The sequence below is a fragment of the Sinocyclocheilus anshuiensis genome, unplaced genomic scaffold (genome assembly GCF_001515605.1).
Source record: "Sinocyclocheilus anshuiensis isolate Anshui unplaced genomic scaffold, SAMN03320099.WGS_v1.1 scaffold1759, whole genome shotgun sequence".
In the NCBI taxonomy this organism is placed as follows: domain Eukaryota; kingdom Metazoa; phylum Chordata; class Actinopteri; order Cypriniformes; family Cyprinidae; genus Sinocyclocheilus; species Sinocyclocheilus anshuiensis.
Window position 1 is genome coordinate 212,886 of NW_015548294.1, and position 20,924 is coordinate 233,809.

Below are 20,924 nucleotides of genomic sequence, written 5' to 3' on the forward strand. Positions count from 1 at the left end.
ACTGATTTCTAGTCGTGTCCTCTTTTGGAAGGCCAAACAAAGTAGTTTCGCTTTCACAATGAAACAGCGTCACACAGTTTCCTGCCTTGAGTGAGCAGAGGCCGGAGGCCTAGAGTGAGCCGCGGCCTAGAGTGAGCGTAGGCCGGCTTGAGTGAGCAGATCTAGAGGCGGGCGGGCTTGAGAACGGCGCGGCCGGCAGGCTTGCGGCAACCACATGTGACGACCCCGGGCTGGACCTAAGAAAAAATGTGTAATTAAATTACAGTTACTTGTGAAAATTTTAACGATTACAAAGGGGGTCACATTTGAATATTTACACACATCCACATACAGATTTAATTGATTTATTTACCAAATTGCTCTGACTACTCTAAAATATGAGACATACCGCCCTATGATTTCTGCGATGCGGAAAACACGAACTGGTTGGAATTCCTATAACGCGGAATGTCACGGAATATGCAACATTTGGATGAATAAATCAAAAGTAGATCAGTACACTTGAATCAAAACGCGATATGGACTAGGGTCTGTAAATATTCAGCAGCAAAAAGACAATATATGAATCCTGCACGTTCTGCGTGTGTCTGTGGAAATCAGGTGCAAACTGGTCATCGGAAGAACCGGGACAATTCCCGGTGGCTTGGCAGCTGATTTTGCCTGCTTTTTTATTATTATTATTATATAACTGCCTGCCGAATGTACTAAAGCGAATGTTTCCGAATTCGACATTCGATAATAAATCTCTAATAAATCATGAATCGGTTAGTCGTGATTGGGAATGCACTTCGGCTCGCGCGCATTACTGCACCTCCGCCTAATGGTTCGATCAGAGTAAATTAATCAATGCAAGAGATTTGAGTGGACTGTATATGTCACGAATTCTGTTCGTGAACTTCCATCCGATCCGCCACCAGAGGTCACTCGTCCATCATATTGACTCTCTCACTACACTGACTGTTGCACGTCACCACGGACTACATTTCCCATGCACCATTTCACTAATCACACGCTCACCTGAGACCAATTACACACACTACATAACACCCACTCAGTTCCTGCTCCAATCGCCGAGTATTGTTCTGTGTTTAGCACTACCCAAGTGTTGGCTGCTTTACCGAGCCATTCCGTGTTTCTGTTTAGTCTCTAGTTTTGTTTAGCATTTATCTCTCCTCTAGCGATAGCTACATCACTGAGCCATTCCTTTTACCATTTTTTAGTTTTAGTCTTATTCTAGTCTTTCCGTGTTGCCTTGTTGTCTGTTTCCTGACCTTCTGCCTGTGTTTATTGGATTACCCCTCTTGTCAAGCCCTCTGGATACTGTTCGCCGTTCGTAGACCAACGCTAGCCCAAGGAATATTCTTTGTCTTGCCTGTGCCATACCTGTTTGCTGTTGTTCGACCCTGCCTGTGTTTTTTGACCACTTCTCTTGTGAATAAAAGCTTGCACATGGATCCGCACGCCTCTCGTCTCGTCAACCCCATTACAGAATACTAGTCAAGTCAAGTCACAGTTGATCGTCATGAGTCAAGTCAAGTCACGGCCGATCTTCAAAGGTCAAGTCAGGTCACAGTGGATCTTCATGAGTTAAGTCAAGTCACAACTGCTCTTTCTGAGTCACATCAAGTCACAGTTGATCTTCATGAATCAGGTCACAGCACAGCTGATCATCCAGAGTCACATCACGTCTGTTCACTCAGAGTCCTGTCACTTCCTGTCTGTTGCACCCAGACCCTCAGGGACTGTTCCTCAGTATTCCAGACTGGCATCCAGCATGGAGGACCCACCATTGGTGGCTGCACGCGCAGCTGGTATCCCCAAACCCACTCACTCTAGCCCTCCTGTTCCTGAACCTATTCCCCTGTCTGTTGCGCTTCCCATAATGGGGATCACGTCATGGAGTGTTTGGGCTGCATACACCACCACTGAGACTCTTGAAACAGCTGCGCCTACTATGATGTTTCCAGAGGTGGCGGCGTGTGCTGCAGAACCTCCCGAGGCGGCAGCGCTCGCCTCAACTCCTTGTACGGTGGTGGCGCCCAGCAAGGCACTCTCAGCCTGTCATGTCGTAGTCGAAGGAACCGTTAATGTCTATGAACTCTTTGCCTGTCCTGTCACGGCTATGCAGGCCGTCTTCGAATCCTCGTCCTGTCCTGTCACGGCTATGGAAGCCGTTTGTGAACTCTTTGCCTGTCCTGTCACGGCTATGGAGGCCGTCTGTGAACTCTTTGCCCGTCCTGTCATGGCTATGGAGGCCGTTTGTGAACTCTCTGCCTGTCCTGTCACGGCTATGGAGGCCATCTGCGAATCCCCGTCTTGTTGTGTCACGGCTATGGAGGCTGTCTGTGAACTCTCTGCCTGTCCTGTCAAGGCTACGGAGGCCATTTATGAACTTTTATCCTGCTCTGAACCGGCGGAGGAGGCCAGCTCTGAACTCTCGTCCTGTTCTGAACCTGCCATGGGGGTTGATTGTGAACTGTCTGTCACAGCCCAAAAACCTGCCTTTGAACCCTTAACCCTGCCTGTCATGAGCCCAGAGATTATTAATGCACACCATGTCTTTCCCGTCAACCCTGTCACTGCCATAGAGACCATCCAAGAACTACCAGCCAGTCCAGTTTCCCTCTATGTCTCTGTCAAGGAATCTAAATCTGAGCTGTCTGTCTGTCTAAATGCTTCTGTTGAGTCTGTTGTTAAACCTTCCGTCTGTTCAGTTTCAGTCAATGAGCCTGCTAATGAACTTTTTGTGTTCCCTGCCTTGGCCCTTGAGGCCATAAATGCTCTGTCTGTCTCGTGTGTCTCAGTTTTCCCTAGATCCCAGTCTCTGCCAGGGGTATCTACTCCAGCCTGGTGGTCTTCTGTCCCGCTCTGGAGGTCTTCTGCTCTGTCTGCTCCAGTCTGGTGGTCTTCTGTCCTACTCTGGTGGTCATCTGCTCTGCCGTGGAGATCTTCTGTTCTGCTCTGGTGGTCTTCTGCTCCACCGTGGGGATCTTCTGTTATGCTCTGGTGGTCTTCTGCTCCACCGTGGGGATCTTCGGTCCTATCTGCTCTGGTGTGGTGGTCCTCAGCTCCATCTGTACTGCCGGCTCCGCCCTGGCTCCCTGCTCTGCCGGTCCTGCCTCATTCCCTGGTCTCTCCACTTCCACGTGGACCTGGCCCTTCATACCTCCCCCTGTTCCGCCTCCGCTCCCCCACCTCTGTCACGAATCCGGACTGTTGCACGTCACCACGGACTACATTTCCCATGCACCATTTCACTAATCACACGCTCACCTGAGACCAATTACACATACTACATAACACGCACTCAGTTCCTGCTCCGATCGCAGAGTATTGTTCTGCGTTTAGCACTCCCCAAGTGTTAGCTGCTTTACCGAGCCATTCCGTGTTTCTATAATGACCTCAATAACTATGTGTGTCTGAGCCAATAGCTCAAACTTACATAGGTAGAAACGTGCACTGCATGTCGTTAACAAACAGGAATCAAACTGTAGGCTGATAGATGAAGTAACCCCCAGCAACCACCTGGCTCAGGCTCGGGCGGCCTGAGCAAATAGTTTTAAAATTTGTCATTCAAGAGTTGTCAATTTATTTATTTATTTTTTTCCCCATTAACGTTCATCAACGTTACTGCAGTGGAAATACTTACCTTTAACTTATTAATAAGCTAACAAAACATTTGGCGAAAGAATAAATCACTGTACACCCTGTAGTTGTGGTGTCATATGCCCAGGACTAATTCTGTCTCGGAAGCAGCTGCTCATTTATTTTGATAATTTAAAATATTTATATAGCATATTAAGAACAATAATGTTTGCATTGTATGAACACATCATTACTAAATGCGTGGCTCGTTCCAAGATGGCCTTGAGCAAGACACTACAGTGACATTATTTAAATGCAGTTGTCTGCATTTATATTAATTGTGTTGTTAATTAAAATTTGCAACATAGAAATGCTGTGCATGCTGCTGAAAAAAATCTCGATGACTGAATGCCTATGCAAGCTGCTGCTACTGCACAAGAGACTGAACTGCTGAGAGCTCAATTAATTAGGCATACGAGTAGCTAGGCGAATGCCTATTTTACTCTAACATGGTGTCTATGCCAGACACGAGCGGCACAATATGACCAAATCAATAGACCCGTAACGATAGACAAAGCAGTCTGCAATGTACGGCCAACGCAACAAAACTACTGCTACTGCTGCTATTGATAATATTCACTAACATTTCAATACGGAGTTGAAGTACATGCTGTTGCTGTTAATGAAATTCACAATGTTGTAGTAGGACCTCTGCAAGCTGCTGCTACTGCACAAGAGACTGAACTGCTGAGAGCTCCATTAATTAGGTATATAAGTAGCTAGGCGAATGCCTATTTTACTTTAACACGGTGTCTACGCCAGACGAAAGCGGCACAACATGACAAAATCAATAGACCCGTTACAATAGGTAAAGCTGTCCGCAATGTATGCAGTGCGATACGGCCAACACAACAAAACTTATGCTACTGCTGCTATGATAATATTCAGTAGATGCTGTTGCTGTTAAGCTATGCATACTGGCTACTGCACAAAAGTACTTAGAATTGCTACTGCCCTTTATAAATAGCCAAAAACAACCAATTAATGCTTATTTCCCTTTGAAGAGTTCTATAAACTCTGTTGAATTGAATAGCAAAGTAATAAAATGCCTATTTCACTTAAAAGAGTTACTTACCCCATGCATTCAAGCAACTAAAGTACTTTCTGCTGCCGCTGCTATATTAGCAACTAATAATTGGTTGCTATGCAGACTGCTGGTAATATTATTTCTAACATTGCATCTGAATTTGCTATGCCATTCTGCTGCTATTAAATTCGCTACATGCAATCTGAATAACTATGCATACTGGTGCTACAACTGCACAAAGGTACTTAGAATTGCTAAGCCCCTTTTAAATCAATGAAATGCAAGTGATGCCTATTCGCTTGAGGAGTTCACATACCATCCATTTTTAGTCACTGAAACTTCAGCAACTTTAAGTTGCTTTGGATAAAAGCATCTGCAAAATGAATAAATGTGAGATTATCTTTAAACTATCACTAAACATGACTTTCATTATAAACTTTTCACTATCACTGAACCAAGGTAATGAGTGAAATAGAGATGTGGCCCCTTTAAGCATGAGCGCTTCCTCTTCTGAGTGCATTGCAATGCGGCACGAGTACAAATATGAGCGGGTATATTATTTTCTGCTGCTCATTAAGTTATGGTTAAATAGGTAAGGCTGTTGACAGTATGACGTTTATGAAAGACATTTATACGGGTTCACCTTGACTTAAAACTGTGAACAACTGTGAAATGTCAACTGCAAACCGACCCCACTAGTGAGGTGTGCATCTGAAAGCAATCCATTCACAGTTAATGTAGAAATGAATGCCCACAGAAGATATCAAAAGCATTGGAGATTTCGGGCAAATAAGGTAATCCCCAATTCACTTTACTATTCTAAATCCGCGATGCCTGATGTTGTATTCTCACATACATGAACAGTTGAACCACTGATGTCACACGGACTACAAAGCAGTTTTTTGTACTCCCAAACTGCTTGCTGCTGCTGCTAATGCTACTGCTGTTATATTAACAAGACATGTTTAGTAATTACTCCTCACGTGAATAACCTGCACATAGTTTTCCAACTTGTATGTTTTCTAGTTTAAAAATGTAAATCTGATGAACGCAATAATCCACTGAATCAGAGTGAAGACGTTTACTTATCTTAGCTGTTTCATTTCAGAGAAACTCTGAAAGCGTGCTGCAGGAATCTCTAGTGAATGCTAGCCAGCCATATAAATGCAAGGCAGTAAGCTCATTGGCTGCATATGCAGCATGAACCAATCAGCTTGTGCGAAATCGTTCAACTCTCTGAATATCATCAGGTACATTAACAACCCGTCAGCCTGCGCCATCTAGAGTTTCATGACTGAACTATATTTATTATTATTATTGGCAAAGAAAGAGTTTTAAAAATAACTTTATATTATTTTTTCTATTCAAACCGGTTTCCGAATGGTAATAATACAGAGGAATGCAGGAACAGAAACATTAAAATATCGATTCTACTCGGAGTGAACCAATTGTTGTTGTTTTTTTTAAATTTTTAAGCCCCGTTACGATATGGCGTGAACACAATTAAACATTCACAAAAACAGCAAATTTTCATACTCAAGAAATACAGTGAATTTCCATACTCAAGAAATACCACCTCACATATAAAAAAGAAAATAAATAAATAAAACAAAATAAAACCGTAATATTCACATGATAAATACCTTGTATTCTAAGGATCGAAGGATTACTTTTATGCATTATTTTAAAATGTTTTCACATAGGCTACCCCTCCTGATGGCATATTTGTGTTCAACCAATTGATCCAGTAAGAGTCTTTTTGTACTCCCAATATAAAATAACTTACATTTAGGATATTCTTGTCCATAAATAACATTAGTAGTTTGACAATTATTAAAATGTTTAATAGACTAGATCTTGTCTGTATTTTCATCTAAGAATGTTTTACTTTGTACAACATTATGGCAATAAAACAACCCTTAGGTTTATCCCCAAATCAAGAACTTTCATGGGTAGGTGGTAAATAACTATGTACTTATACTCATAATACTCAATATCACCACATAACAAATTAAAGGTGCAGTAGGAGATTTTGGAAAATGCTAACTTTAGCCTGATAGCACTGAAAGCGAATGTCCCACCCTCTCTGCAATCGCCGTCCAAAGCCACGCCACCTGAACGAATATACGCTCACAGACCAGAATACCAGAGACAACATTACAACAATAGGCTACATCAGCAGTTCCCAATTCCAGCCCATGTTCTGAAGTGAAGTAAACTTCAACGGATTTCCCCTGCTCAGGGAGGAGGGAGCATTGAACACTGTGTAGGGAGCATGCGAGTAGGAACACAGTTCATGCACGTAGCTCACTTCTAACGAGCTGGTTATCTGAATCGGGTGTGTTAACTAAGCGAGACATGCAAAATATGCAGAGCGGGGGGTGCCAGGACTGGAATTGGGAACCGTTGGTCTACATCATGTGTCATTCACCGGTGAGAAAACTTTAAAAGTACTACAATACCAGGAAGGAAGATCGGGTTGTTGATGTTTGTCTGCCATTCTCGCTCTGTCTGCACAGCGTGCGTGAACGCGCAGATGACGTATCCTGTCTGCGCGAACAGGGTGCGCAGAGGTATGCTAATACATACATTGACAGGCAGGTAGGAAAGCCAATTAAAACGCTCGGACCGGGCGTTTTGATTGGACGAACATTTCTTGGTCCTACGCCTTCCACAGAATATATAAATACAGGTAAATATATTTAGACCACTTAACTTAATGATTGCTATCGGGATGTGTAGACAATTTCAACCAGCATAACAAAAACATTTCTGAAGACAATCACCTATTGCACCTTTAACTCCAACCTAGAACTACAAGTGCATCCAAACTTTACCTGCATACATACAGGACACTCATAGCTCTCTGACTCCAACAGTGGAGAACAATTTGCTACATTATGAATGGATCTTGGTGCACTACCACTAAAAAAAAAAAAACACCTTCAGATAAGGCTACTAGGACACTGCCATCCTCCTCTTAAAGGGCTAGAAGAACACCCCTACTAAGCCCATGAAGGACAGGATTTCTCATCTCATGTAGTTTCGATCTTGAAACAACCACCTACAGTTTTAGTCTGTGACCATCATAAAAATGTATTTGGACCTCCGGACGTAGCAACAGTATTAAAACAAAGAGAGGCCACGTGAATCTACCTAAATCCATTAAAACATTCTTGTAAATGTTAAAATTTATGTAACTTACAGCAAACCTATTTCATACTTATTCAGAGAAATAAGTAACGAGTAAGTGACAGCCATTTGTAGCTGTTAACATACAAATGAATGCATGCATGATAGTACATTCTTTTTCCATAATTTCTGGACTCTTTGTGTTCAGGACATAGGTATCCTGGTAGTGGTTTGGTAAGTGTGTAACGCATTGATAAACTTTTAAAGACAAAGTCCATCACCCTAACTCCAGAACAGTCTTCCTAATGTTGTTCTGGAGGCAGACACTCTGTCACTTTAAATCTAGATTAAAGACACTATCAATTTTTAGGATTCAAATCCCTTAAGGAACTGGAACCAGGAACACTTCCCATAACCCCCGATGTACTTGTTACATCAAAAGAGAAATAGGATCTATGCATACTGTACGTTAGTCTGTCTATCCCATCCAAGGTTACTGCAATCATCCAAATCCAACTGCACCCAGGAAAGATCACAACAAAGCCCATGAATGTCAGTTAAGTCCACAACAATTGGACAAGCCATTGGCACAGATCCATGAATCTGTGCCAATGGCTTGTCAGCTATGAATAAGTCATGCCATGACAAGTGAGGATCACAAACTTTTAACAAGAAGCAGACATTTTAAAAAGAAGCATGATCATTGTACTGATAAGTCAGTGTCCTACTTCTGCCTGCAATACTTTTTTTTCAATATCTATACATTTACCACATACATTTACAGGAAGTGCTGTAAAGCACCTTTTTCTCACACCCATGAATTAAAAAAGGGGGGGGAAAAAAGAAAAAACATTGACTTTTGTACGATGGAAATGGAAGTTCAAAAATGCTAACTTGTTTGTTTTAAGGACTCATTCCTGCAGCACTCTATATCAAAAGCAAAAAAATATAAAAATAATAATAATAAATAAAAGTAAAAATAGTGCTTCCATTTATGAGGCTGTCACATCAGTGCAGAAAAGTGAAGTGAAGTGACATGTGGCCAAGTATGGTGACCCATACTCTGAATTAGTGCTCTGCATTTATCCAATCCAAAGTGCACACACACAGCAGTGAACACACACACACACCGTGAACCGGGTTCAGTGCCTTGCTCAAGGGCACCTCAGTCGTGGTATTGAAGGTGGGAGAGAGCGCTGTCACTCCCCCCACCTACAATCCCTGCCGGTATGAGACCCGAACCCGCAACCTTTGGTTACGAGTCCGACTCTCGAACCATTAGGCCACGACTTCCCCAGAATAAGTCCAGCTAAGTGGAGCCATCAACCGATTATAGAAACTCACCAAAAGGGAGGTTATCTAATAAGCTTATGTCCGCCAACATGAGAAATATCTGTAAATACAAAAGGCAAATGGCAGTACCAGCACCACCATCAATGGCTTTGTAGCGCTTAGCTAAGGATCTTATTGAACATTGTGGCAGCATATGAATATACGCATGGCACTATAGTACAAATGAAGGCTCACCATCACTGCACCCCGAATATATAATATCTAACAGCTATAGAGAGGGCTTCTGCTATATGAAACAGTCCTAACAGACACATGGTCAAGGCTGTGGGTATTAGGCCAAGAGCCCTGTGAAAGTACTATGGAGAGAAAGACTTCTCCAGTTTCAAGTCCACAAGGGAATCAATAATAGAGCTTGTAAGCTCTCCTGTGTAAGGTGGGCTTGCATCGCCACTGAGTCCAGCTCTATTTCTAAACAAGAAATATTTTGGCTGGGTTACAAGATGTTTTTTTCTGCATATTGAATGTAGGCCCTAAATGCTGAAGATTGTTAAAGAGCATTAGCTTGTGACTGCATTCTGATGCAGTCAATCACCTAGGTAATCCTACTCGCAAACTCCACTCATTTTTAGAGGGGAATAGCGGGCATCAACACAGTTAATTGAAAATAAGCTGAATAAAAGAAGAAAATCTCTCAGGTCCACTGAAATAAACCAGTACCTTCAGCTGGAGATATGAGAGGATCTGTTTTACTGTGATTCACACACTGAAATGTGTGATAATAATGTTTTCTATTTGAATATATTTTAAAATGTATAGAAAATGTAATACACATCCAAAGTTCTGGCATGAAACTATAGATGGCGTGGTCTAACTCAATCTGACATTATGACATTATCACATGGCACAGCTGATTAGTTCTCTCTTGTATTGGTAGCCTATGAGCTCGCTGCTGCTTGTGGTAGCAGTTGCAGTGCACTTCAGAAACATCTGAAATCAACATCTAAGATAAGATAAGTGAATGCTCTTTTAATCTATATCGCTGTGTTTATTGCGTGATCTGCCAATTAAATTCAAAAATAAGCAACCATAAACAAGTTTAAACTAAGTGTCATGTTAGCAGTTTGCACCGTATGCAGTGAAGTGAAGTGAAGTGAAGTGAAGTGAAATGAAGTGACATGTGGCTAAGTATGGTGACCCATACTCGGAAGTTGTGCTCTGCACTTAACCCATCCAAGTGCACATACACAGTAGTGAACACACACACACACACACCCGGAGCAGTGGGCATCCATGTGCTGCGGTGCCCGGGGAGCAGTTGGGGGTTCGGTGCCTTGCTCAAGGGTCTCAAAGGAAAATGACCACCCATTTATGTTGGCCCATCTGATGATTATGTGAACATCACGCCAACAAAACCAGGCCATTCAAGAACACAGACCGTAACAGGTATAGCTGTCTGATTAAGGATTTTATCTGTCTCAACATTAATTTCTCTGATGAGGATATCACTAATGATGCAGTCTCCCATCATACACCAATGGAGTACTTCTGAAGGTTTGTGTCAGAAGATATGATCATGGCTCTGGCAGGTAACACCAATGAGTACAGTTTACAAAAGAAAGGAGCATTAATAAAACCATTATGAGACTATGGGAATTGAACATGGCTATGAACAGAGCAAGACATTGTAAATACCAGTAAATAGTCTTGATTTAACATATTTTTATAATAAATATAATATTCATAAAAACATGACTTGTCTGATTATTATTATTGTGTGATTATTTGTGTATGGATATATAGGCTGCTGTTTTGGGGCTACATAAGCAGTATACCCTGCAAATAAACCCTTAGATCTTCTTTAGATTTGTTCAGACAGTAAAATCACTGAAATTCTGCTACCCCAAAGGCCCAATGTTGTATGTAATATTACAACATTTCACTACAAACATACTAAAATATAAAAAATGTTAAAACTCATTTATTTCTTCATTAGAGGCCTCCCACAACAACATATAAATGGTGAAATAATTTTTTTTCACAGATTTTTTCTAAATTTTGGTCTTTCAGGGTTAACATTGTCATGTACATTACCATGCAAATCCCTCAGAGAGTTGTCATTACAGAAATATAATTGTTTGTTTTCTTGGTTTTGGTAAAGTTTAGCAGGGCTCGACTATAAGGGCTGGCCCATTGGTCTATAGCCAATGTAAGAGAGTGAGAGCTTGAAGGTCAAGCATTAGAAGCACATGCCAATTTTTTAGCAAAAGTGTCAGGCTTTAATGTAGTTACATTACAGCTGTAATTATTTCCAAATTGTTGCAAATTTTCTTTTTGTAAACAAAAGTTTAAATGAATAGAACTTCTTTTTTGGCAAGCTCACTGAAACTGCTGTCAGGGCAGTAACATACTTTCCAAGAAACATCTCTTTACAAAAATATTATTGTTAAGTAAACTGATAAAATAAACCTTTGACGAATTTCTGTGTCCGTCATAGAGGACAGGCGGGGTAAACCATTTCTTTCATGATCATGAACCAGATTCTCTGGTATAGCTTCAACTTTTGAGAACACTCCTGAAAGACAAAAAAGTTAAGCATGTTTTAAGTCCAAAGGAGATTTGCAGATTGCCATTATACTTAAAATGTGATGCTGAATTAGGGGAATTCTACAGTTTTATGGGAATTTTGCAGTTTCAAATTACTTGTAAGATTTATTGACTATACGTGTTATTTTATCTGAAAACATATATCTTACCATTATGGACAATTAGTTATTTTACCTGAAGACATATCTTACCATTAAGGACAATTAGAACCTTCTTCCACTGTGTATTTCCAACTTTGGGTGTCTGACAGAAGAGTATTTTGTGCTTGTCACACACAAAAATGCGGTCCAAGACAAACTTGTCCACAGTTGTGTGGGTGAGGTTCCACGTAGATGCATTTCTGCAAACAGTTGATAAGAGCTCCAGACGCTTCTCATTCACTGACTGCCAGTCTATGGGCTCCACCACAGAGGGACCAACGGAGGACTAACACCCACAACACAATCGACACACATGCACATATACATGAAAGCCAAAAACACAATATATAACTAAAAATTCAATTCAAGTTGCTTTTAAATAAAGCAAATAAGTGAACCCAGTGTACAATGGCAAACTGTCTTACCAGTATATATGGCTGTGATGCTCCCTTGTCTGGCCACTGGACTGAAGTATGTTTTGTCGTAACAGATGGAAAGGTCCAAACAAACATCTCTCTCCTCTCCGTATAGTCTGAAAATGTATTGAAGGGAACTCTCAAAGTTGTGGGATATTTTAAATGACAAATACAACATAGCAGGGGTGCAAATCTGGTTTGACAGGCGGTGGGACCAAAACGGAGTACTGGGTGTAGGGGTGGAAGAAAAACCGATTCTCCAATGCAATGGAGCTGTATTCTACTTGCTGCCAATTAAACACAAACACACACACAACATTGGTTAAAGTCCCCCTGTAGTGAAAATCAAGTTTTTTATGTTGTTTATTTGTCTATGTGGTGTTTTTAATATGTTTTTAGACAAATCATGGGCCAATCCATTAATCAACACCATTGCTGAGAATATTCTCCTTAAAACTGTACTTTCCTAAAAGGCAGTCCCAGAAACTCAGTTTGAAACATTTTTGCTATGTCAAAAAAATCAATAACCAATCACGTCAAGGGATCCTATCATTAGCATATCATTAACTGTGCTCTAGTGAGAAGGCAGCCAGGTTAATCCAGTATATTTTTCTGATGTTTCGCTAGCTGTTGATATTTTTCACTATTTTCACAATAGCATGTGCTGTTAGTGCTTATTTATTTTATTGCACTGCTTGACAGTGTGCGGTATCAATCACCAGTATTTCAGTTTTTCTCTTGCAAGTGCTCTATGAAGGCATCATTTTTGCTGTTTGGAATGTAATATAAATTTGATATATGAAACTCACTAATTGACAGACGACAGATTTCAAAAGCTCATGTATGCTTTTGTGTGTGCTTTTTCTGAAGTGCACTTGCGGCATGCAAGTTATGTCTTAAGGACTGGACATAACACCTGACATGTTAAAATAGATCTGTGCATTAGTGTGAATGTAGCCTTACCACTGTCTATGACATCATCAGTAACATGAAAATATGTTTATTATTTATTTAAAAAAAATGGTATTTCTAAAAAAAAATATTTCCATTTGTTTTGTAAGTTTGGTCTGAGTTCTTGATGCTTTTACAACGTTTTCGCCAGCAGGTGTTGCCAGCATGTGCTGTTTCAAGAGCTTCGAAACATCGAATAATTTTTCGAAAATCTACCATCTTAAGAAAATATGACATCAACCGAGAAACTTATAGACAAAGGTTCCGTTCTCTTGATGTTGAACCCCTTGAGAGTCCCAAAGAATTATATATGCGATTAAAAGAACTTTATGTCAAGTGGATGCAGCCAAAAGGTAAATCAGTTGAGGAAGTTATAATTCTGGAACAGTACCTAAGAATGCTTTCTCCTGAGCTCCAGGTTTGGATCCGGGAACATGATCCGAAGTCTGCTTTACAAGCAGCAACACTGGTGGATGTGTTTGTGGCGGCACGTAAGGGAAATCAGTCTTGGTGCTGGAAGACCAGCAGGGATAGCCGCCGACCAAACTTCCCCCAGCAACCTCAGAGAAATGTTCCTGGTACTGGTAAGCCTCCTGGAGGAGGGCCCATATATGTGACTGCTGCTAAGAGTCATAGGAAAGTGCCAACCTGCTATCTGTGTAGTCAAGAGGGCCATACAAAACCAATGTGCCCTAAATATACAGCCAAGACTATTCACCTGTGTTATGTTCCCTGAGGTCAAACGAGTCAAGAAGGAGAAGCTGGGTGGGCACCGCAGATGACCACCATGGAGGTGAATGGAAAGCAGTTGCAAGCCCTTGTAGACACAGGAAGTGATCAGACCCTGGTACATCACAAGTATATTCCACCAGCACAGCTCAACCTCAGTGATAAGAACTCCATTCGCTGTGTTCATGGTGATGAAAAACTTCTTCCTACTGCAGAAGTGTACATTAAAGTGAAGGGACAAACTTCACTCTTCACACAAACTTCACACAAAAATCTGCTTGATGTGGGTGTATCAGACCATCTACCATTCCCTGTGGTTTTGGGTCATGATCTACCAGTGCTCTGGGACTTGTTGCAGTCAGTACCATCATGTAATATGCACCACAGCAACAGCAAGAGGTGAGGGCCATTTGCTTACCGGGAGTCTTTTCAGAATACCCTGGGTTTACAACATTAATAGAACATGACACTGTATTGAAACATAAAATTACACATAAAATTAGCCTATGTCAAAAACCCTTCACGGCATTGTCATTCTCTGTGCTTTAAATATTTTTTTTCGCGTTCATAATCACAGATGAGTCGCATTCGATTATGAGCGTGATATTGCGTAGCTTGTCAGTGTAAGTGTTTTTATTTATGTCATTAATGTTTTTGTTAATAAAGCGTATAGCACTAGTCAACTAAATGAATGTAACATGGCAAAGATGAATGCACTTTTGAAAGTTGAATGTAAGGGAAATGTCATTTTGGAATTTCTGTGGTTTAATGTGATATTGTTGTTCATGTATGTTCATGATGAAATTTTCTTGTATTGTTGTAATTAATTTATAGCATTAACAAGATGACCCGTTGAATTCTTTTTGGAGCGATGACTGATTGAATATATTTTTAGTCCAGTACCTGCATATAAGATTAGTATTGACCAAGTTCAGAGGCTGTCATATGTGGATCAACTTACATGTCAAGGATTTATTGCATTTTGGGAAAAAAAAAATATATATTATAATAAATCTTTGAAAATCAAAACCTGGATTTGAATTTTTAATGTTATTATAAGAATGCGATATATCTGCTCAACCAATCACATAGTGGCGGCATTCTAGTTTTCCTCATCTATTTTGTACTTTCTGATCAACAAACAAACTTAGGGCTGCACGATAAATCGCATGTGATTGTTATGCGCATCTCATCAGTAAAGCCGGTTCTGTGAATAGTAAATCTCCATCACGTGCTTTCAGATGGAGCGGCCGTAGATCACTGCTATATCGCATTCATAATCGCAGATGAGTCGCATTCGATTATCGGTAAAATCAAAGATGGTAAAATCCTGTCAGTTTGCGCAAGGCGCGGCGCAAGTGTTCTTGCTAGTTTCAGCCTGACGCAGTTCTCATTTTCCCGTCCTGCGCTGCGTTATTTAAATGGCAAATGCATTTGCACCCATTTATGCGCCCATGTGCGTGCTGGTCTAAAAAAGAGGTGTGTTCAGGCGCATTGTTGGCGCGTTGCTATTTTGAGGAACTGAAAATAGACTGCGCCGTTGACCAACTCAAACCTGGTCTAAAGTCTGGCACAATATTTTTTTCTTTGTTATTTAAAGGGCACGTTAGTAATATGCGCCTATAGGCGGGTGCACAACGTGCGTACACTTTGCTTATTACACACACAGGGACGCGTATCAGCACACAAACATGCCAAATATTAATATATATATATACATATATACGTATATATATATATTTGGGTTGATCTCAGTAATAAGTAACCCGACGGTGCTGGTTTAGGATTGTGGAGGACGTGAAAGAGAACATGCAGCAAGTCATGCGAGTTCAAACGCAAATGGTTCTGTGTGAGCCGAAATCCGTGTTTGCGGTGCTTAAGATGGGAACATGTGTGGAAAATAGGAGAAAACTAATCGAAGCGCAGATGAGGGACAACTTTTAAACTGTCTGGAATGTTTGTTTTTTTTAAACTGGACCAGTCAATGTGGTGAGCGCGAACTGGAAACAGAAGAATGGCGCTTGAGACGAGTCCGTGTTTTTGGTGCTCATGACAGAAATGTGTTGAAAATACAAAAAAACTAATCGAAGAGAAGAGGAGAGAGATTTTTGAAACGGACTGGAATGTGTTCTTCTAAAACTGAAGGGTTTTTTCCAAGTATGTTCTCACAACATTGAGCGGTAAAGCCGGAATTGAACTAGACATAATTGGTGCTTGAGGACGTGGATCAAAACGGTAAAATCAAAGATGGTAAAATCCTGTCAGTTCACTGTAATACAGTTAAATCTTGACTTTCAGTGTTTATTACTGTGTTTATTGGCGTGATGGTTTGGCCATAATAGTTTAACTTCGTCAGTGGGTAGTAATAGAGAGTGCGTCACCTGCCTCAAGATTTTTTACTGTTTGCACTCCGATTGAGGCACATAAGCAAACAAACAGTGCAAATCTACACGCATTTACCTATTTGTCACCTATATCTTATTCCTATCTTATAATAGAGCACCTGCCTCAAGATCTCTCAGTCTGTTTACACTCCAATTGATGCATGTGACAAAACAGAAAATGCTGCTACTCCTACTCTGCCTGCCCTAGATCAGTGTTTCCCAACCTTTTTTTAGTCGCGGCACCCTTTGGAAATTTTAACAAACTTGTGGCACTTATATAATAGATGCTTTTTTGAACATTTCAGCAATTTAAAAATATTAAAAAAGGATTTTTTTTCACGGCACCCCTGCTCTCGACAGACGGCACCCCGGTTGGAAAACACTGCCCTAGATGAGACTTCACTTTACACCATCGATCTAGGCGCAGCTGTCACAGAACATGCCACAGCCAAGGTGAATTACTATTAAAAATCATGTGCATCAATCGCAGTGTCCGGTGGCTGTACACAATGAGAGATCTTGAGATTTGCGCAACGCCTTGATGCCACTGCCCACGGGACACGTGCTCCATAATGGATTAAAACTGTTAAAATATAAAATATAAAGGTGCAAAATGGGTAAATACATATAGATTGGCACTGTTTTGTTTGCTTACGTGAATCAATCGGAGTGCAAACAGTAAAAAAAAAACCTTGAGGCAGGTGTGACACGCTCTGTTACAGATTAACAGAAAGGAATAAAATTTACTGTAAGTGTAACTGTAGAACTGTACTGTAAGTGTAGAATTGCACTGTCTGTTTACTCACTTGCATCAATCGGAGTGAGAGAAACAGTGAGAGATGTTGAGACAGGTGAAAAGAGTTTCGTTAATAGTGAATTTTGACCTATTGTGCGTATCGTTGTTGCTCCTGCTGTTAGCAGGGTATAATCGCTGCATTTGGGGTAAAAAAGACAGAATTATGTATTGCACCAAGAAGGTCGTCTGTTCGTTGACACAGGCACGAACTGATTAGCAGCTGCCTTTAGCGGAGCCTTTACCAATTACCGCCATTGATCAAAGATTCGGCACGGTCGTCTGTGAGTGACGTCACCTCCCAATACAAACACGCCCCATAGTATAGTCCCGCCCCTCACATTGATTGACAGCTTTCCGTGTAGACATAGGAAATTCAAATGCAAAAGGAATTGCGATTACATTTGAGTTTTCGCAGGTTACATGCATGACGCAGAGAGAGTGAAAAAGCAAATGTGGTAATTCATATTGCTATTTAAATATGCAAATGGACTTTGCTTTTTCATTTGAAATGTGGCAGTCACTGTGCGTTTTCAGACCTCAAATAATGCAAAGAAAACAAGTTTATATAAATTTTTAACACAACTCTAATGTTTTAACTTAGTTAAACATTCAGTCATTCAAAGGTGATGTGTCTGAACAAAGTAAGAAGAGTTCAGAAATCAATATTTGGTGAAATAACCCTGATTTTCAATCACGGCTTTCATGTGTCTTGGCATGCTGTCCGCCAGTCTTTCACATTGCTGTTGGGTGACTTTATGCCACTCCTGGTGCAAACATTTAAAAGTGCACTAAGCAATTTTTGAAAAACGCTTTTGACCGCAGTGTCGGACCATGTCCCAAAACACACTTGCAGCTAAACAGCAGTAAGGGGGCGTGTCTTGCAATGATAGTGAGAAGAGAGTGCTCAATTTGAGTGTACAGGATGGATATTAGCAGATCGACTATAAATGTAAATATCGCAGCAGCTTTCCAGCGGTGGAGAGAACTCAAGGAGCGTGAAGGGCTCGAATCGGACGCCGAGGTTGCGTTATTTCTTTTTGATAGGTGTGTAACGTTGATTTTGCATTGTTTTACACAACCTATCTGTGTTGGCTTTTGTTTGAATATGCTTGTGTTTCATCTTCGCTTGTTTCTGAGATCGTAATTATGCCAGGGTTGTGTACGTATGTGTGGGGTGGAGATATCAAAATAGGGGCGAGGTCCTGTTGGGGTATGGGCGTGTTTGTTTTGGTGCTTTCAAATATCAACATCGCAAAAATCGCTTAGTGCACCTTTAAGCAGCTCGGCTTTGCTTGATGGCTTGTGACCATCCATCTTCCTCTTAATCACATTCCAGATGTTTTTAGGTCTGGAGATTGAACTGGCCATGACAGGGTCTTGATCTGATAGGATCGAAAGCATAAATCACTGTAAACCCTGTAGTTGTGGTGTTATATACCCAGAACTAATTCTGCAATTCTGCAACTAATTCAAGCAAGACACTACAGTGATTTTATTTTAATGCAGTGTCTGCTTTGCATGCTACTATGCTGTAATATTTCTTATTTAATTGTACATACTGCTGCTGTTTATATTAATTGACCAAATTAAAATTTGCAGCATGGAAATGCTATGCATTTCTGCTGCTGAGAAAATTAATATTCTCGATGAGAAAACAAAAATAACGACTTTATTCAACAACTCTTCTCCTCCTCATCCCGTCTGCAGTGGCGCACAGCCATTATGGAGAGTATAATGACACATGCGCTTGCTTCCGCTTCATGTTGTCTTCTTTGCTCACAAAAAGTATTCTCGTAGCTTCGTAAAATTACAGTTAAACGCCTGATGTCACATGGACTATTTTACCGATGTCCTTGCTACGTTTCTGGACCTGGGAACATCACAGTTGTGTTGCCGTCTATGAAGGGTCAGAGAGCTCTCGGATTGCATCAAAAATATCTTAATCTGTGTTCCGAAGATAAACGAAGGTCTTACGGGTTTGGATTGACATGAGGGTGAGTAATTAGACAGAATTTTCATTTTTGGGTGAACTATCCCTTTAGGAACCCATTAGGCTGCACCATCTAGAGTTTCATGAAAGAACTTGGCATTAAAACTAAGGTTTGATATTGTTTTTACTATGGTTTTACTGCAAATGCTGTGGTTAAACCTTGGTTAATTTTAGAAAGAGTACAAATAATCATGAATTGAACTGAATTCTCCTCTTTTAAAAGTCACTTTGGATAAAAGCATCTGATAAATGTCAATGTATTTGTATAGTTAATGTGTTAATTGAAAATATTAATAAATTTGCAACTGTTACTGAGAGTGGTGTGTATTGCTTTTATTTCTTATTGTGTGGAAGGACATTTTGGGTAGTGTGTGGAACTGATTATGAACCATATCCGACTGTGGGCTGTCAGCAAACATTTATTATAAACCAGCAGACTACTGTCAAAAAATTGGCGGCATACTCTCCCATGTGGCCCCTGATAATGGTGCTTCAATGCTTGCATTTTTTAAGATTACTGGCTGATTTTGGGAATTGAACAAACAACACTCCATTAACTTGCCCCAATTAAAATGAATGTAATTTTTCAAGAAACTTACGAAGATATAAATTGAAACTGAATAAAAATGTCTTTCAAACTGAAAAAAAAAAATGAAATACAGGCAAAATCTTTGACTTTGTTTTTAATACACTACATGTTTTGCAACTGTTTTCTCTTCTTTCATTCGCTGATCTGTACTTACAAATGCGCTTCCAGAGTTTATTACGCTTCTGAAGTTTTAATTTATGCTTCTGAAGTTTTCATTCACCATTCTGGCACAAATCTATTGTGGGGGCGGGGCTAGCAGCGGTGTTTTCTCATTGGCTACTGAGTTTTTGATTGACAGCTTCTTGACCTGGAAGTGAAGGCGTCAGTGTTGCCTTGCCAGTGTGGATGTGAGTATCTGTTAGCGGCTTCCAATTTCATTTTAATTATATAAAATGATATATAAATTTTTTTATCAGTATTTATCTGCTACTACACTAAATTGTTGAGATGATTTCTTAGGAATAGCACAGATGAATGATTTCATCGTCATTATCATCAATCATCGTCATTATCAGCATACTCGCGTTAAGTTTTCTTGATTTAGCCCAATCATTACAGGACCTTGTTATCTACATACAGTTACAGTCTTCAATTAGATAATATTTGCTTCGATTAGTTCATATTTTCCCCCAGCACATAGAGTAATGCACAGTACTAAATTTACTGTATCTGACAATGACCGATGCCATTTTACAAGCACGCTGTCAGTCACTGCACTGTCAACTTTAGCAATGTAAAGCCTTTTTACCATGCTTTTTCTGTGTCCAGATTTGACTGTAATAATAATGCAAAAATGGTCACTTCAGATGAATATTTTGGATTACTTTGTTCAGACACATCACCTTTGAATGACTGGGATCTTGATCTTAAGACACCTGATATTATGCAAATATATTAATTTAGTTAGCGCTCTTAAATCAAACAAACAGTTCACAAGTACACAAGAGGATGCACTTTATTCTTATTAGTCTATACTGATCTTGGATTAGCATACCAGCAGTATATGATTGTTAAGGGGATAGTTCACTCCAAAATAAAAATTCTCTCATCTTTTACTCACCTCATGCTGTCCCAAATGCATATTACTTTCTTTCTACTGGACAGGTAAACACAAACATCCATCAGCCATCTAATGGTTACACAACGGTATTACAGATGATAAATTGTGCCTAATTTTTAGGTATTTAGTACTAAAGTTAATATATATATATATATATATATATATATA

At 40.2% G+C, this 20,924-nt stretch overlaps 1 protein-coding gene across 3 annotated transcripts in view; it reads right to left on the reverse strand.

The window, feature by feature from the left end:
- The window catches only part of chst10 (carbohydrate sulfotransferase 10), a 56,112-nt gene that overhangs the window by 7,157 nt on the left and 28,031 nt on the right, over nt 1–20,924 (reverse strand). For 2 of the 3 annotated variants that reach the window (XM_016443578.1, XM_016443576.1), the window contains 4 exons: nt 18,389–18,499; nt 12,267–12,373; nt 11,893–12,127; nt 11,564–11,669 (listed from right to left, as the gene is read on the reverse strand). In XM_016443578.1, coding sequence (XP_016299064.1) covers nt 11,564–11,669; nt 11,893–12,127; nt 12,267–12,373; nt 18,389–18,485 — 545 coding nt within the window. In that variant the 5' untranslated portion in view covers nt 18,486–18,499. The remainder of the gene's footprint in view (nt 1–11,563; nt 11,670–11,892; nt 12,128–12,266; nt 12,374–18,388; nt 18,500–20,924) is intronic. The other variant, XM_016443577.1, reaches the window with a different exon arrangement.